Below are 17,716 nucleotides of genomic sequence, written 5' to 3'. Positions count from 1 at the left end.
GTAGCTGTGATTACAGGTGCCCATGAGCACACCTGGCTAATTTTTGTATTTTTAGTAGAGATGGGGTTTCACCATGTTGGCCAGGCTGGTCTCAAACTCCTGACCTCAGGTGATCCGCCTGCCTTGGCCTCCCAAAGTTCTGGGATTATAGGTGTGAGCCACTGTGCCTGGCCCTCAGTGTATAATTTTCTGTTGCTACTGTGAATCACCACAAACTGAATGGCTTAAAGCAACACAAATGTATTATCTCACCGTTCTTTAGGTCAGAAATCCAGTTACAGGATGCCTCAGCTCGTTCCTTCGCTTAGAGTCTCACCAGGCTGGAATCAGTGTCGGTAGGGCTGTTGTTTTTTAGAGGCTCTAGTGGGAGAATATGTTTCCAGACTCATTCAGATTGTTCAAGAGTTCGGTTCCGTGCAGTTGCAGGAGCTCCTTTCCTTATTTGCTGTGGGCTAAGAGTTCTTAGTTTCCAAAGGCCACCTGCATTCTCTGGCTCATAGCTGTCTTCAAGTCAGAGACAGCAGGTTGGATGTCTCTCATGCTTTGAATCTCTCCTGCCTCTTCTGCTGGATCTCTCTTACCTAAAGTCAACTGTAGACTTTCATCACATCTGCAAAATACCTTCACATCAACACACTTAGATTTCTGTTTGATTGACTAACTGATGACTATCCCAGCCAACTTGGCACATCAAAAAACCATCATACACAGGATCACACACATTTTCTCCCTTGCTCTCTTCTAGAAATTTTATAGTTTTATGTTTTACATTTAGGGCTATGGTCCATTTTGAGTTAATTTGTATATATAGTGTGAGGGATGGGTTAAGATTTGTTTCTTTGCATACGAATGTGTCTTTTAACTACTAAGAAGCCTTTTTTTTTTGAGACAGAGTTTCATTGTCACCCAGGCTGGAGTACAATGGCGCCATCTTGGCTCACTGCAGCCTCCACCTCCCTAGTTCAAGCGATTCTTCTGCCTCAGCCTCCCGAGTAGCTGGGACTACAGGCGCATGCCACCACGTCCAGCTAATTTTTATATTTTTAGTAGAGACAGGGTTTTACCATATTAGCCAGGCTGGTCTCGAACTCCTGACCTCAGATGATCCACCCGCCTTGGTATCCCAAAGTGCTGGGATTACAGGCGTGAGCCACCACGCCTGGTCCCAAGAAGCTTTTTTTTTTTTTACCAGTAAAATATACATTAATATGGTGGAACTTGATGCTAGTGGTTAGCAATCTCTACTACATAACTCTTTTAATATTTAGAGCAGGAAGCTCAGCCTTTAATCACTGGCTGTGATAGATGCCACTTCTCAGGCCTATGTTTTGCTGTGTTTCATTCTTGCAGATATCCTTCTTTCCAGAGTCAGGACAGCCAGAGTGCTTAAAGGAGATGAACCTAGAGTCAAAGAGTGGGGGCCGAGTTCAGAGACGTTCTGCCAAGATAGCTGTATACCACCTGCAGGAGCTGGCCTCTGCTGAACTGGCCAAGGAATGGCCCAAGAGGAAGGTGCTTCAGGACCTGGTACCTGATGATCGAAAGGTAAGGCAGAAGCATGTATCAATTTGGGAACCATTATGTCTAACGTTGTGCCTACTGTACACAGATAAGTAAATGCACTTGAATGAGTACGTGATAGGCAGTATTTTGTTGTTTATCCTTGGAGATAGAGTACATCTGATCTAGCTTCGGTATTTGGATTCAGTTAGGTTCTACAGCGACAGTCTGTTTCGTAAATTCCTTAAAGAGCCCTCTTAATTCTGGACTACTTCCAGAGGGAACCTGAATTCCCAGATTAGATTTTTGTTTAATGTGTTTTTGTTTTGCTAGTTCATATGTAGTAGTTTATATTTAGTTGAGATAAGTGATTTCAGTTTGTTTTGTAGTAACAGAACTCCTCTCCCCCGCTTTTTTCAAAATAAAATCCTATGCAAAACACCAGTATATAAAATAACTTAAAAACAGATTTGCTCTGAGTAGCTGTGAGTAGTGAGCCCAAAGCCTTGTCTACTTGGCCTTCTTCTTTTTGATCCTTTTATTGTTCCCCTACACGGCCCCAAGCATACTTCTGAGGGGTGCAGAACCTGTTTGGAAGCCCTTGGATCTATTAGAATGTATTAGAATAGATCATAGAAGAAGGGGCATTATTTAGCCAAAAGGAGACAAGGATATATGACTATGGGATTGTCTTGGGAGCAGGTCGAAGGGATACGTAATAAGGAGTAAGAGAGGAGCAAAGGGCTCTTATTCTCCAGGGTAGCAAGAAGTTCACATTTGGCATAGGGCTCTGACCTATGTGAGAGGAATGTTATGTCTTACAAGAAAGTAAGGCTGGGCGCAGTGGCTCAAGGCTGAAATTCCAGTACTTTGGGAGGCTGAGGTGGGTGGATCATGAGGTCAGGAGATCGAGACCATCCTGGCCAACGTGGTGAAACCCCATCTCTACTAAAAATACAAAAATTAGCCAGGTGTGGTGGTGGGCACCTGTAGTCACAGCTACTCAGGAGGCTGAGGCAGGAGAATCGCTTGAACCCGGGAGGTGGAGGTTGCAGTGAGCCGAGATTGCACCACTGCACTCCAGCCTGGGCGGCAGAGTGAAACTCTGTCTCCAAAAAAAAAAAGGAAAAGAAAGGAAAGTAAGGTCAAACCCTAGTTTTCTAACACTTATGTGTTTTTTTGGTCTAAAAATCAGTCCAGGGTGGTAGGTGTGCACTCCTGGTGGATGCTCCTGGTGTTCAAGGAATTGGATTGTATTTTTGAATATTAGAGTATACTTTCTTGTTTTGGACTTATTTCTACTTTTTTTTTTTTTTTTTCCTGCTACAGGCTAAAGTACATGGCTATCTAAATCCAATTTAAATGTGGGTTTTGCACAGTGATAGTTATCTCATGATATTACAGTCAGGTTTCACTGTGCATAGGATATCATAAGGAAATTTAAATATTTGTTAACTGGCCGGGCGCAGTGGCTCACGCCTGTAAAGTAATCCCAGCACTTTGGGAGGCCGAGGTGGGCGAATCACGAGGTCAGGAGTTCGAGACCAGCCTCGTCAACATGATGAAACCCCATCTCTACTAAAAATGTTTTAAAAATTAGTGTCTGGGCCTACAGTGTCTCACACCTGTAATCCCAGCACTTTAGGAGGCCGTGGCAGGCTGATCACCTTAGGTCAGCAGTTCGAGACCAGCCTGGCTAACATGACAAAACCCCTTCTCTACTAAAAATACAAAAATTAGCTGGACATGGAGGCGGGCGCCCGTAATCCCAGCTACTTGGGAGGCTGAGGCAGGAGAATCGCTTGAACCTGGGAAGCAGAGATTGCAGTGAGCCGAGATCATGCCATTGCACTCCAGCCTGGGCGACAAGAGCAGAAATCTGTCTCAAAAAAAAAAATTAGCCAAGTGGGACACACCTGTAGTCCCAGCTGTAGTCTCAGGTACTGGGGAGGCTGAGGCAGGAGAATAGTTTGAACCTGGGAGGCAGAGGTTGCAGTGAGCCAAGATCATGCCACTGCAATCTAGCCTGGGCCACAGAGCAAGACTTCATCTCAAAAAATAAAATAAAAATAAAAATAAAAATAAAAATAAAATAAATAAAATAAAATACAATAAAATAAATAAATTTGTTGCCAAGCGCAGTGGCTCATGCCTGTAATCGCAGCACTTTGGGAGTCCAAGGCAGGCGGATCACGAGGTCAGGAGATCAAGACCATCCTGGCTACCATGGTGAAACCCCATCTCTACTAAAAATACAAAAAATTAGCTGGGCATGGTGGTGCTTGCCTGTATTCTCAGCTGCTCGGGAGACTGAGGCAGGAGATTCACTTGAACCTGGGAGACAGAGGTTGCAGTGAGCCGAGATTGTGCTACTTCACTTCAGCCTGGGTGACAGAGTGAGACTCCGTCTCAAAAAATAAATAGATAAATAAATAAATATTTGTTAACTCATTGATAAAGTTGAGTATTCTCATCCAGCAGATGCTTTCCTAAAATCATCAAATAGGTTTTATATATATATATATATATATATATTTTTTTTTTTTTTTTTGAGACAGCGTCTTGCTCTGTCACCCAGGCTGAAGTGCAATGGCGCGATCTCGGCTTACTGCATCCTCCGCCTCCCAGGTTCAAGCGATTCTCGTGCCTCAGCCTCCCAAGTAGCTGGGATTACGGGCATGTACAACCACGCCCAGCTAATTTTTGCAGAGATGGGTTTTACCATGTTGCCCAGACTGGTCTCAAACTCCTGAGCTCAGGCAATCTGCCTGCCTCGGCCTCCTGAAGCGCTAGGATTACAGGCGTGAGCCACTGTGCATGGCCTGGTTTATATTTTTGACAGCGTATAGGTAAAAGGCATTATTCTTTCTTAAATATAAAAATTTTATCTTTTTGAGTAGATAACATATTCTTCAAATGGTTAAAAAACTCAAAATGATGCTAAACATTGAATTAGCCCACTCCCACTACGTCCTTGTTCTGTCCTGTCCCCATGGTTAACCATTTTTATCAGCTTTTTGTGCATCTTTCCACTGTTTCTTGATGTATATATAAGCAATGTATATTCTTTTTAAAACACTTCTAACTTTGAAATAATTTTAGACTAGTTAGCAGAGTTTCCAAATGCTCTTCACCTAGCTTCTCCTAATGCCTTACATAACCATACCTTAGGATATTATCAGGATACCACATTTTATTTCATTTCTGTGTCTCCTTAGTCTCCTCCAATCTGTTATAGTTCCCCTGGCTTTGTCTTTTATGTCTTTGATGCTGTTGAAGAGAACTGGCTGGTTATTTTTTAGAATGTTCCCCAATATGGATTTGCATGATATTTTCTCAAGATTAGATTGAGAGTTCTATATGTGTTTGGCAAGAATACCACTGAAGCAATGTTGGCCCTTCTCCATGTATCATATCAAAAGGTATATGATATTGATTTGTCTCTTACTGATGATGATAACTTTGATCAGTTGCTTATGGTGTGTTTTCTAAGTATCTCAATGGCAAAACTATAATCTTCCCATTTGTAATTAGTGAATATTTTGTGGGGAGATGGAATATGCACATATCCTGTTTCTTATACTGTTGCCTACTTAGATTAGCATCCATTGACGATATTTGCCAGTGACAGTTTTTTTTTTTTTTTTTTGGTTTTTTTTTTTTGAGACGGAGTCTTACTTTGTCACCCAGGCGTGGTCTCGGCCCATTGCAACCTCTGCTTCCCGGGTTCAAGTGATTCCTCTACATCAACTTCCCGAGTAGCTGGGACTACGGGTGCGCACCACCACACCTGGCTAATTTTTGTAGTTATAGTAGAGACGGGGTTTCACCATATTGGCCAGGCTGATCTCGAACTCCTGACCTTGTGATCCACCCCCCTCGGCCTCCCAGAGTGCTGGGATTACAGGCATGAACCACTGCGCCTGGCCACCTGCAACAGTTATGCCTGTGATGTTTACATAATGGTTTTCAGTTTCCATGATTTTTTCTATAATTATTGATTAGAACTCTACTGTGAAAAGATCTGTTGTTTTTCTCTATTTATTTGTGTAAGTAAAGACTCAATGATATTTATTTTATTCCATGGGTTATAATCCAGTGCTATTATTATTTATTTTGCTGCTTAACATGTCCCAGATTTGGCAGTTGAGAGCTCTTTCAAGTGGGCTCCTATGTCTTTTTGACATCCCCTATCTTTTTTTGAGAACATTTTTTACTTTATGACATGATAAGACAGGCCGTAGGCTTATCTTCCATTTTTCCGGCCCCAGCCCTGGAATCAACTATTTCTCTAAGGAATCCTGGTTCCTTTTATTAAAGAATATATTTAGAAGTCCTTGTTCTAAAATATATTTTAGTCCTTGTTCTACTGGAGTGTCATTGTTTCTGTGCCTTCTTGGTAGATAGAGTTAGGATATAAATGCATGTATAGTCATACATGCACACGTACACATCCATATTTATTTGTATGGCTATCTGTATGTATATTAAAAGCCATGAGACCTTCATTTCCAATCCAACACCACAAGTTTCCTTCTAGTCTTCCTTTTTCCTTATTTGTAACTTCTTTCTCCAGCAGTGAGAAACCTGGTTCTCATTATCCACAGTATATTTACTTATTTGCTCAATTCTAGTAGTACATAAAATAGTTTCAGAATTACCAACTCATTCCCCTGTAAAAAACAAATTTTCTGTATTTATATATACTTCTTTTCATCTTGAGCCTTACAGAATATAGTGAAAATAGTATTTTCCAAAGTTACTGAGGTTGATTTTTTCTTTCCTGTCCCCATCATTGTGTCACTTATTTGTAATAGATCCATGTGTTATTCTTATTAAGTTTTGGGTCTCCCCTGCATCCTATTTAATGTAACTAGTCATTTATTTTGGGAGTATATGAAACCACCATGGTTCTAAATCAGACATATTCAAAGAGATATGTTCTGAGTCACTACTCCTCATCCCAACTATTCCATTCCCATTCCCCTTTTCTTTCTACTGTGTTCCCATCTACCTCCAAAGATAACCAGACTCATTCGTTTTTAGTTTATCCTTCCTGTATTTTTATGTGATGGATCATCGGATACATGTATATTTTCTTATATCCCCTTCTTTCTTACTACAGATAATTGTTTTGGTACTCTGCTTTGTTTCACTTAATAGTATAGTTGTGGCCGGATGTGGTGGCTCATGCCTGTAATCCCAGCACTTTGGGAGGCCCAGGCAGGCAGATCACGAGGTCAAGAGATTGAGACCATCCTGGCCAACATGGTGAAACCCTGTCTCTACTGTAAAAATACAAAAATTAGCTGGGCATGGTGGCGCACGCCTGTAGTCCTAGCTACTTGGAAGACTGAGACAGGAGAATCGCTTGAACCTGGAAGGCGGAGGTTGCAGTGAGCCAAGATAGCAACACTAGACTCCAGCCTGGGCAACAGAGCGAGACTCCATCTCAAAAAAAAAAAAATAAAACAGACAAACATATATATACACACACACACACACACACACACACACACACACACAATTGTCCCTCAGTATATGTGGGACATTGGTTCCAGGACCTCTGTGAATACCCAAATTTGTGCATGCTTAAGTTCCACAGTCAGCCCTGCCAAACCTGTGTATATGAAAAGTGGTCTTCTATGTAGATGGGTTTTGTGTACTGAAAATACAGTATTTTTGGTCTTTGTTTGGTTGCAAAAATCCACATATAAGACCTGCACAGTTCAAACCCATGTTGTTCAAGGGTCAACTGTTTATCCTGGAAATTACTCCACATGTGTTTACAGAAATCATCCTCATCTTTTTTTATAGCTGGATAGTACTTCATTTCCATAAATATGATAGTTTGTTACTATCATATTTATGATACATTTATAACTGTATTTATATAAACTATGTACTATGGAGCTGTAAAAAAGATTTTAGATAGGCCCATTTATACTAGCTTCAGAGGAGACTAAATGCTTATAAATAAAGCCACCTCTGTACTCTATGAAAGTACTGTGTACTCTGTTCTTTCAAAGATTTACCAGAGGTTCTTTGGGCTACCTTCCTTACTTCCTCTATTACCTTTATGGGCTTTGGGTATGTTTTTTTGGTCGCAGAGAATCAGCTTCTTTTCAGACACTTCCATTGTCAAAGCAGGAAGATTGTTTACTCACCAGAAATACAACTATTTACCCATGGTGGACTTTGCAAGAATTGTCTGTGCAGGTTGCTCTCTCCTCTCTGGAAACTCTAGTTGTAGTTGTAAGGAGAGATCAACTCAAGTCAAAGCCTGTAAAAAGAAGTGCTAGACGGTGGCTCAAGCCTGTAATCCCAGCACTTTGGGAGACTGAGACGGGTGGATCACGAGGTCAGGAGATCGAGACCATCCTGGCTAACACGGTGAAACCCCGTCTCTACTAAAAAATACAAAAAAAACTAGCCGGGCGAGGTGGCGGGCGCCTGTAGTCCCAGCTACTCGGGAGGCTGAGGCAGGAGAATGGTGTGAACCCGGAAGGTGAGCTTGCAGTGAGCTGAGATCCGGCCACTGCACTCCAGCCTGGGCGACAGAGCGAGACTCCATCTCAAAAAAAAAAAAAAAAAGGAAGTGCTAGAAATAATTCTACTTTTGAAGTATAAGCAAATATTATATATTCTGTTCCCTGATTTCTCTCATATCCCTGTTTTATCTTGAACCTTAATTTTTTTGTTTTAGGATTTTAAAAATACCAAAATTAGCATGTTATAATTGAAGAAAAATTAGAAATGCAGATAGGTAGGAAAAAGTATGAAAATGATTCAAAATTCTACCAGAGATGTAGTCCCAGCTACTCGGGAGGCTGAGGCAGGAGAATGGCGTGAACCCAGGAGGCGGAGCTTGCAGTGAGCCGAGATCGTGCCATTGCACTCCAGCCTGGGCGACAGAGCGAGACTCTGTCTCAAAAAAAAAAAAAAAATTCTACCAGAGAATACCACTGTTAATATTTTGATTTATACACTTCTAACCTTTTACTCATCTACATTTACGATGAGTATACGAATGCAAATTTGTATCCCTCTCTCTCTCTTAACATTTTTTAAATTTATTTTTTTCTTTCCTAATCATTAGAACCTATGAATCGTTCTTTTTTAACACATATTTTAATTCTATGTAGTACTCTGTAGCTTTTTTTTCTTTTTAAACTGTAGGTGAAGTATATCTGAGTCTCTTGTCCTCTGTTAAAAATCAAACTTTTCTAAGACAAACAATAGACCAGTATACTTACCAGTTTCAGGTACTTTACAGGGTCTTATATCTTACAGTTTTTTTGTATTCAAAAGTATAGATTTCAGAATTATATAACCTAAAGAGTTGGGTGTGAAACTTTTGGGATATTTTGGTTGGGAGTTTGATTTATCTAATGTTTCTGGTTGTCTTGTCTTGTAGTTAAAATATACTCGCCCAGGGCTGCCTACCTTCAGCCAGGAAGTACTACATAAATGGAAGACAGATATCAAGAAATATCATCGTATTCAGTGTCCTAACCAGGTGGTTCTTTCTCATTCATTTATTCAGTAAATGTTTATCAAGCATGCTTCTGTTATTTATTCCTTCATGACAAAACACCTGAGCCTCAGTGGCTTAAAACAGTTATTTTATTTGTTCACAATTCTGTAGAGCAGTAATTCTGTAAAGGCTCAGCAGGGCAGTTCTCCGGCGGTATGTAGCATCAGCTGGAATCACTCATGAGAGTGCGTTCAGCTGGAAACTCAGTGAGACTGGAATGTTCAAGATGGTTTCTGTGCAGCTGCATTTATCTGGGAGCTTGGCTGTCCATATGGCCTCTTTCTCTAGCAGAGTAGTTGGGCTACCAGCAGGGTACACAGTGACTGACTTTTCAGAGAATATTTTGAGAACATGAAAGCAGGGCTGCACATCTCTTAAAATCTAGCTTCAGAATTTGCCAGCATCACTTCCATGGTGTTTTATTGATCAAAGGAATCATGGGACTAACCCAGATTCACAGGAAGGGTAACTAGACTCCACTTCTTGATGGCAAGAGTGGAAGATAATTTGCAGCCATCTTTATTTTTACGATTCTAAAAATATTTTTATTTTCTAGAGTCAAGATGAGGGAGAGAGCCATCTTTAAACCATCACAGCTATAGTAGATTCAGTACTTTGCAGAGGAGTAAATATAAAAGAAGAGGGAACACATTTGCACTAAATAAAGCAGATTTAAAAAAAAACTAACTATATAATTTTCCATGTTTCTCTTAAGTGTCAGAGAAGGTACCAAGGGAAGGAAATAGCTTAATCTTTCCTAAAAAACTTGTTCACCTTCTGTTTCTTTTCTTTTTACCTTTCCTTGGCTTTTCTTCTTGCTTTTGTGGCTTGCCTGTATATTCTTTTTTCATTTGGTTTGTGGCACAGATTATTGGTTTTCTTCCTTCAAATGTGGAGTTGGTCAGCGTAAATGGCTAGATTGTTCAGAGAAGGGAGCTATTTGGCATAGTCTTCACACTATTTCTTCTCTTTTTCAGGGCTGTGAGGCTGTCTACAGTAGTGTATCTGGCCTTAAAGCTCACCTGGGCTCTTGTACATTGGTTTGTAACTTTTTAAACTTAATATCTTAACGTGTTCTCTAAAATAGTCTGACATGGAAGAGAATTCAGTTTAGGTGAACAGCTAGTTGTCCTGTTTACCATTATCTTCAGAGGCTGCTTTAGTTTTTTATGTCTCAAAGATTATTGGTCTGGTATTGGGTGGGATGCCAGGGCATGTCCAAGGCTTAGAAAAGATCACCATAGTCACAAGTCATTATCAAGTTAAAGGAATTCGGAGAAAAATATATTTGTTCTGAGTTCCTACCCTGAGTTCCTATCCCTGAATTCTAAGAGATTCAGCTCCTTGCATTTGAGCGTCTCCTCCTCTGGGCCTGCCCTGTTTGGGTGGGCCTGAAACACTGTAGAATCACCTTATATGTGCTTATCTGGATTGGTAAAGATCCTCTATACCCATCTGAACCATACTGGCCTCTGGGGATGGGAGGTGGGATAGGGTGTCAGGCTAACAGCGATTCACCTCACTGAATCTTTTCCATGTTGACCCAGGTGTCCTACAACCTACCAGCCATGGGAATTGCTGCCATTTTCCAATCTCCTCACACAAAATGAGCACCATGGAAACCTGAAGCTTCAGGAGGGGAGAGAAGTCTCAGTTCAAGGCAACAAGGGAGTTGTAGGCATCTAAACCAGATCTGTCCAGGAATGCTTAGGAGTTTGTCATCTTGATCCTAGTTTCTGAGTCCTTAAACTAGGTATTATGGATGGTACTCTTCTAATTCTGGATTTTGAAGGCACTTTTTGCAACAGTGGATCATAGCGGGAAGAATTGTACATTGGTGCCTCTGGTGAATTTTGGGCATTTGATCATTTTGGGGGAGGAACCAAGACAACCTGGAAGTGAAGTTAAAGCAACATAGGAAGCTAGAAAGATGTGGCATGTTACCTGAGAAAAAGTAGGAGACTTTCAGGTTGTGTTGAAGTAGGGTGGGTGATTGGAACAGAATTGCACTAGGATGGATTTATGTTGGTAATTATCCATCCAAGCTGGTTTTCCTAAATCTATTACTATATTTGATCTTTTTCCTTCTTAACCTTTGCTGAAATAGAATTCCCTCTTTTTCATCTCTAACAGTCCCTACACATAACCCAGGTATGTGTTTCTAAATTTACCAATAATTCTTTTTGTTTCTCTCTTGGAAATAGGGAAACTTTGTGGCTGGAAAATACAAATGTCTTCTATGTCAGAAAGAATTTGTGTCAGAGAGTGGTGTCAAGTATCACATCAACTCTGTCCATGCTGAGGTGAGGTTTTTGTAATCCTGTGGACCTGATATGTAAGCCACAAGAGAGGTAGACTTTCTCCCTGTTGTTACGGATTAAGGCTCTCAAGGAAAGTAACTCTAAAGTGGTTACCAGAGACATTAGAGTTAAAATATTCTCTAAACTTAGATATATAATTGTATTTTTCTGTGAAAGTATTTGAAGACACTCTGATGGGTGGGCAGGGTGGCTCATGCCTCTAATCTCAGCACTTTGGGAGGCCAAGGCAGGAGGATCACCTAAACCCAAGAGTTTGAGGCTGCAGTGAGCTGATTGCACCACTGCCCTCCAGCCTAGGCAACAGAGATCCTGACTCAAAAAAAAAAATCACTGTGACTGTAAGCATCCTTGAACTCTTCTTTTTTTTAGACAGAGTCTCGCTCTGTTGCCCAATCTGGAGGGCTTATTGCAACCTCCAGCTCTCGGGTTCGAGCAATACTCCCTGAGTAGTTGGGATTACAGGCATCTGCCACCACACCTGGCTAATTTTTGTATTTTCAGTAGAGACGGGGTTTTGCCATGTTGGCCAGGCTGGTCTTCAACTCCTGATCTCAGGTGATCCACTTGCCTCGGCCTCCCAAAGTGCTAGCATTACAGGTGTGAGCCACCGTGCCCAGCCTGAACTCTTCTAATTCCTTTAAATCCAATTAAGTTAAACATTTGGGAACCAGGTTGAATTTACATGTTCGAAATTCTTGTTTCACAGTGATCTCTATACATTCACGCCTTCTAGCATTCTGATGTCTTCCAGCAACCCATTTTTAATGCTGTTTAAAATACTGGATAAAACAACTATAAAGGACATTATTGAGACAGTTGGGGAAATTTGAATGCTGACTATATTAAATAATAGTATTGTGTCAGTGTTAACATTCCCAAAGGTGATAGTTGTAGTCATGCAGGAAAATGCCCTTAGGCAGATATATGCCGAAGTGTTTAGTGATGAAGTATTATGATGTCTGCAAGTAACTTGCACATCGTTCAACAAAAGAAAGAAGGAGGGAAGAAGGAAGAGAGGAAGGAAAGAGATTAACAATGGTAAATTTGATTGTTCATTGAACTGTTACAACTTTTCTGAAGGTTTGTAATTTTTCAAAATAAAAAAATTTAAAAATTGTATATTAAAATGCTTTAAAGTTCAGAAGGTCAAGGATTTTCTCTTGGGGAAGGTTTTTTAGTAATACAGGTGAACAGAGAAATTGTTTATGATATAATTACATACTCCTACTACAATAGCTTAGGAATACAATGTGCATTCTCTTGGAATATCTTATTGCAGAAACTATTGCTGCCTGATGTGGAAAAATAAAGGGAACACCTTTATTTATTCTCTGCCCTCAAATTTGATAGTACTTAACAATGTGAGTCTTAATTACTTCCATAAAGTTTGGTTTCTGTTGCTTTACTGGCATAAGCTTTCAGAATCCCTAACCAAAATCTGAGATGTCTTCTGAAGGCAGTCATATCTTTTTAGTCATAATAGCATATCTTTTTTTGCTTCAGGGAGTATTTAAAAGGTAAATATCGGCGGGGCACTGTGGTTGACGCATGTAATCCCAGCACTTTGGGAGGCCGAGGCGGGCAGATCACCTGAGGTCAGGAGTTTGAGACCAGCCTGGCCATCATGGTGAAACCCCATCTCTACTAAAAAGTTAGCAGGCATGGTGGCGGGCACCTGTAATCCCAGCTACTTGGGAGGCTGAGGCAGAAGATTTGCTTGAACCCGGGAGACGGAGGTTGCAGTGAGCCGAGATTGCGCCACTGCACTCCAACCTGGGCGAAAGAGCAAGACTCTGTTCAAAAAAAAAAGGTAATTATCTCCTGACAAAATCTGGCCTTTATATAGTTAACTGGTTTGTCCATTTTCTTCCTAAAAAGTTAAAACCAATGGAGTTGGAACCAACAAATTTCATTTGGTTTGGGGCATTCTCCCAGGCATTTGTTTATTGATTTATGCCTCTATTTATGAATTTTGTGGGTGGTAAAAACATCTTTACCCTGTTTCTTCCTCCCTCCATCACATTTTCTTACACTACTTTTTTTTTTTTTAACAGAAAATTTCAAACACACGAAAGTAGAGAAAGTAGCATAATGAACCCAGTGTGCTGTCAGCCATCCTCAGCAACCATCAGTGTATGGCCAATCTTGTGTCATTTATAACCTCACTTTTCTCCTCCCTTAAAGGCTTACTTTAAAGCAAATTCCACATATAATTTCAGCTGTAAGTGCTTCTTTCAATATGTATCTGTAAGAGATGACTTTTGAAAACATATGACCACAAACATCATTATACCTAAAAAAGTTAAGAATTTTAGTATTATCATATATCCAGTTGTTATTTAAATTTCCCTGATTATCTTATAATGTTTTTTCAGAGTTGATTTATTCAAATTGGGATCTAAAACAAAGTCCAAATATTGCATTTGTTTGTTTTAATCTAGAGCAGTACTATCCAAAAAAAATGTACTGTGAGCCATGTATATAATTTAAAATTTTCTAGTAGCCACATTAAAAAAGTATTTTAAAAAGATGAAACTAATGTTAATAATTTATTAAGCCCAATATATCTAAAGTTATTTTTAACATGTAAATCAATAAATTATTGAGATATTTTACATTTTTTTCATACCAAGTCTTTGAAATTTGGTGTATATTTTACATGAAAGCATATCTTAATTTGTTTTACTTACATTTAAACACATCACTTACCACACGTGGCTAGTGGCTATCTCATTACATGGTGCAAGACTAAAAGCTTCCTCTTCCTTTTTACACATTTGCCATTTATTGAAGAAACCGGATCACTTGTCACATACATGTACCCACATTCTGGAATTTCGCTGATTGCACTCTATGGTAGTATTCCTCTATCCTGGCTATTTCCTCTTTTGCTTTTTGTTGTTGTTATTGTTTGTTTTTGACGTACAGGGACCACTGCAGTGGAGTCTTGCAGTGGGGCAGAGAGATTGGGCTCAACTCCCTATCCTGACTTTTCCTATGAATTGGTAGATTTAGAAGATTGAACAGATCACTTGATAAGATTGAAGTTCTTTGGTTTTTGGCAAAAATACTTTATAATTGGATTTCATGTCCCCTACCCCTTAATTTTTTAAACTGAGCCTCGAAAATGTTAAGTAATTTGCCCATGGTCACTTGTCTAGAAACAGAGCTGGGATTTGCACCCAGGAGGTCTTGGCTGCAAAATTCATACTCTTAGTTACGATGCCATCATGGAATAAAATCTCCTGTGGCTCAGTGTGTTATGTCTCACGATGAGATTTATACTCAGGAGATATAAGAGTGGGATGATGCTAAGTAAACAGACTTTATAGATCATTTATTAAAGTCCCTAGAATTATGCCTTACAAAATATGTGCTTATAATAGCTGTTCTGTATTGGATTTCTCCATCTTAAAATATAGAATCCTGAGGTATGGTTCCATATCTGTTTCCTTCTTACTGTGTTCTGCCCTAATCATGCCTTTTTTCCATTCTTCCTCCACCTTTATGTTCTTCACTATAGTTTCAACTGGATGACATTTCTATTTTGCCTCTCTAGGACTGGTTCGTTGTAAACCCAACAACAACCAAAAGCTTTGAAAAGCTGATGAAGATAAAGCAGCGGCAGCAAGAAGAAGAAAAGCGGAGGCAGCAGCACAGGAGCAGAAGGTCTCTAAGAAGGCGGCAGCAGCCTGGCATTGAGCTTCCTGAGACAGAGCTGAGTCTTAGAGTAGGGAAGGATCAGAGGAGAAATGAGGAACTGGTAGTGTCAGCCTCCTGTAAGGAACCAGAGCAGGAGCCAGTGCCAGCACAGTTCCAGAAAGTAAAGCCCCCAAAGACTAATCATAAACGAGGAAGGAAATAGGCAGTCAGTGTAAAAACGCTCCTAGGAAAGCAGATGTGATGCTGTTGTCACGAGGACCTGTGCTGGGAGGACTGAGTGAAGATTCTTTCAGCTGTTTGTATAAGGCTGTGACTTTCTCAGCCCTTTCCTCCTGTGTAAATTTCACTGTCTTCCCTTCTTACACTTTGATTCCCCCCTCCCCTTTTAGTAGGTTTTCCTGCTATTCCTCCTCAAGTCCTCTTGTTTTTTTCTTATCTTCCCAAAGAGCTCCCTCTCAAGGCCAACTATAGGCTCCTCTTGCCCTGTACAAAACTAAGAAACCTCTTTGGTTGTCCTTTCCTTCCTGGGGTATAGAATGTTCTTGGAAGCTCCATTGATTTAGTAGCTGCTCCATCATCTAGCTTGTGAAACCATTCCAGATTAATTTTTTAAAACCATAACTGATTTGTCATTTTGTATTTGTGATATAACAAGTCTAGAAGCTAGAACTGTTGTCATTCATATAATAAGCTTACTCTGTCTCCTTGGGAAACAAACTTTATGGAGGCTGTTTGTCCTCTCAATATGGTTTTAAGACTGAAAGTAAGAAAATGCATTTAGGATGAAAAATCTAGAACTACCCTATGCTGTTTATACTGGGAAATGCTTTGTACCAAGTAGCAGTGACTAGACCCACAGACATGAAAAGCAGCCTTAGGAGTAACGTGACCCAAACATTAAAATGACAGGAAAGAGAAAGTAGAAGCAGCAATAAATATTGCCCCAACTTTCCTGGAGCCTGAGGCCTCATCCATAGCTATGATCACTTGCCTTCTGAAGCTTATTTTTGCTGCTTTGGTTTTAAGAATTGAGAAATATCACATTGCCCCTGATATTTTGACAGTCTCCTAGTGCTCCTGGTAGTGCCACTGAGGGAAAACCAAGGTGCGCATTCCTTCTCCCCGGACTTTACCTCACTTGTTAGTTTACACCCCACTGTTTTCACCCATCCCCTTAGCCAACCTCTGTCTTTTTGAATTTTCTGAGAATATTGTCCTGTCCTCTTTTATATATGGAGTTCTATCCTCTTTATATCCTGAGACTTTGACACCAGATGTAGATATTTATCTGGAGCTGGAAAGAAAAATTCTTTTTCTGTACCTCATGCCTACCTGGTAATGTTTAATGGGTTATTTCTCTTTGAGGGTGACTTTGTCTGGAACATTGGTTAGAGCAGCTTTGTTGTCGTGTTTCTGGATTCTCTTCCCCGTTTTGCGTAAATATTGGTCTTATATATTCTTGCCTATTTTGTGGCATATGCCACATAAAAAATGAACCCTGATACAGACAAGTACTACCTTTTCAAATTCTGAAAGGCTATTACCACTTTAACTCTCTGTGCTCCTCCAAATAGCTTTAAAATGTGGGCTTTTGTGAAGACCACTTTCAAACAAGGGAGCACCGAAACCTGAATTGGTTACTGCCAGAATAGGTAGTTTTGAAACAAGTTAAGGACATGGTATGTGCACTCTGCATTTTCATGGGCAGTGTGCATTTAAAGCCCTTTCAGTAGATGAGGGTTGTCAGGGAGGAGAAATGAAGAAGCTATGTTAATTTCTGGTGAGTAAGACCTGGGGAATGTTTGGCAATGACAAAAGAAATAAATGACTCTCAGAAAGATGTTTCCAGTGTTCTTTGACGCCGACCTGCTGTGTGACTCCTTGACACTGTATGGGGGTAAGAAGATGGCTAGAGATGGGGGTGAGTTTGAAATAAATTCCACATGCAGTTGTCTCAGTAGTTCTTTAGTTAACCTGAATTTTAACCTGAATTATGCTGGTTAAAATTTTATCTTTAATTTAACCTGAGTTATGCTGGTTAAAATGAGTAGTTTGAGATGAAAGTGGATTCGTATAGGAAACTTGCCTGGTCTCATCCAGGGACCCCTTGCAGGCATTCCTTTTCTTTTTCCTGACCAAGACCAGGGATCAGCAAGACTCAGTAAGACTATTCTAATCACAGTATTGAGTTTTAAAGTTTTTTTAAAAAAATTCATTAGACTAACATAAACTAAGTTTGACAGTATTATGAACTTTCATACATGGTTTGGAATGCAAATTGGTACAGTCACTTCAAAAGTGATTTGGCAATAGCTAGCAAAGTTGAAGATAGGTGCCCGAAGACTTAACAGTTTATCTCCTGGGCATACACAGAGAAACTCCTCTTGTCCAGGCATACAAAGAGACACAAAAAAGAATGATTATTGCAGTACAGTTTACAAGAGAGAAATACTGAAAACATGTATCAGAGAACTACTTTCACCTCTGCAAGTTACGGGATTATAGAACAAATGACTGGACTGTATTTCCCAGTTATCCCCCATCCCTCCACTCTCTCTAGTGAAGGAGAGCCAGCTAACTCCTTTCCCATGGAATGTGAGTGGAGTGATGAATGCCACTTGCAGGTTAGAACTTTGAGTGGGTGTACCTCCAAGCTTTCTTTGCCCTTCTTCCAACTAAATGCAGATGCTGATGG

At 40.2% G+C, this 17,716-nt stretch overlaps 1 protein-coding gene and 1 long non-coding RNA gene across 35 annotated transcripts in view; one reads left to right on the top strand and one right to left on the bottom strand.

Moving 5' to 3' along the window:
• The window catches only part of ZNF512 (zinc finger protein 512), a 39,268-nt gene extending 22,409 nt beyond the window's left edge, over window positions 1–16,859 (top strand). For 12 of the 34 annotated variants that reach the window (XM_077959821.1, XM_077959827.1, XM_077959819.1 and 9 more), the window contains 5 exons: window positions 1,351–1,545; window positions 8,918–9,019; window positions 10,015–10,077; window positions 11,242–11,340; window positions 14,918–16,859. In XM_077959821.1, the coding sequence (XP_077815947.1) occupies window positions 1,351–1,545; window positions 8,918–9,019; window positions 10,015–10,077; window positions 11,242–11,340; window positions 14,918–15,223 (765 nt within the window). In that variant the 3' untranslated portion in view covers window positions 15,224–16,859. Of the gene's footprint in view, window positions 1–1,350; window positions 1,546–8,917; window positions 9,020–10,014; window positions 10,078–10,584; window positions 10,791–11,241; window positions 11,352–12,861; window positions 13,169–13,412; window positions 13,580–14,917 lie in introns of all 34 variants that reach the window. The other 22 variants (XM_077959825.1, XM_077959824.1, XM_077959818.1 and 19 more) reach the window with 11 other exon arrangements.
• Window positions 5,050–8,094, bottom strand: LOC144333837 (uncharacterized). The gene is made up of 2 exons (XR_013402925.1): window positions 7,970–8,094; window positions 5,050–6,844 (listed from the first exon to the last, which is right to left on the bottom strand). It is a non-coding gene; the product is annotated as an uncharacterized LOC144333837 (long non-coding RNA).
• Window positions 16,860–17,716: the final 857 nt, after the last annotated feature.

This window comes from Macaca mulatta, chromosome 13 (assembly GCF_049350105.2).
Source record: "Macaca mulatta isolate MMU2019108-1 chromosome 13, T2T-MMU8v2.0, whole genome shotgun sequence".
NCBI lineage: Eukaryota > Metazoa > Chordata > Mammalia > Primates > Cercopithecidae > Macaca > Macaca mulatta.
The sequence above is the reverse complement of the archived record's forward strand: the minus strand, read 5'-3'. Positions and strand labels throughout refer to the sequence as shown.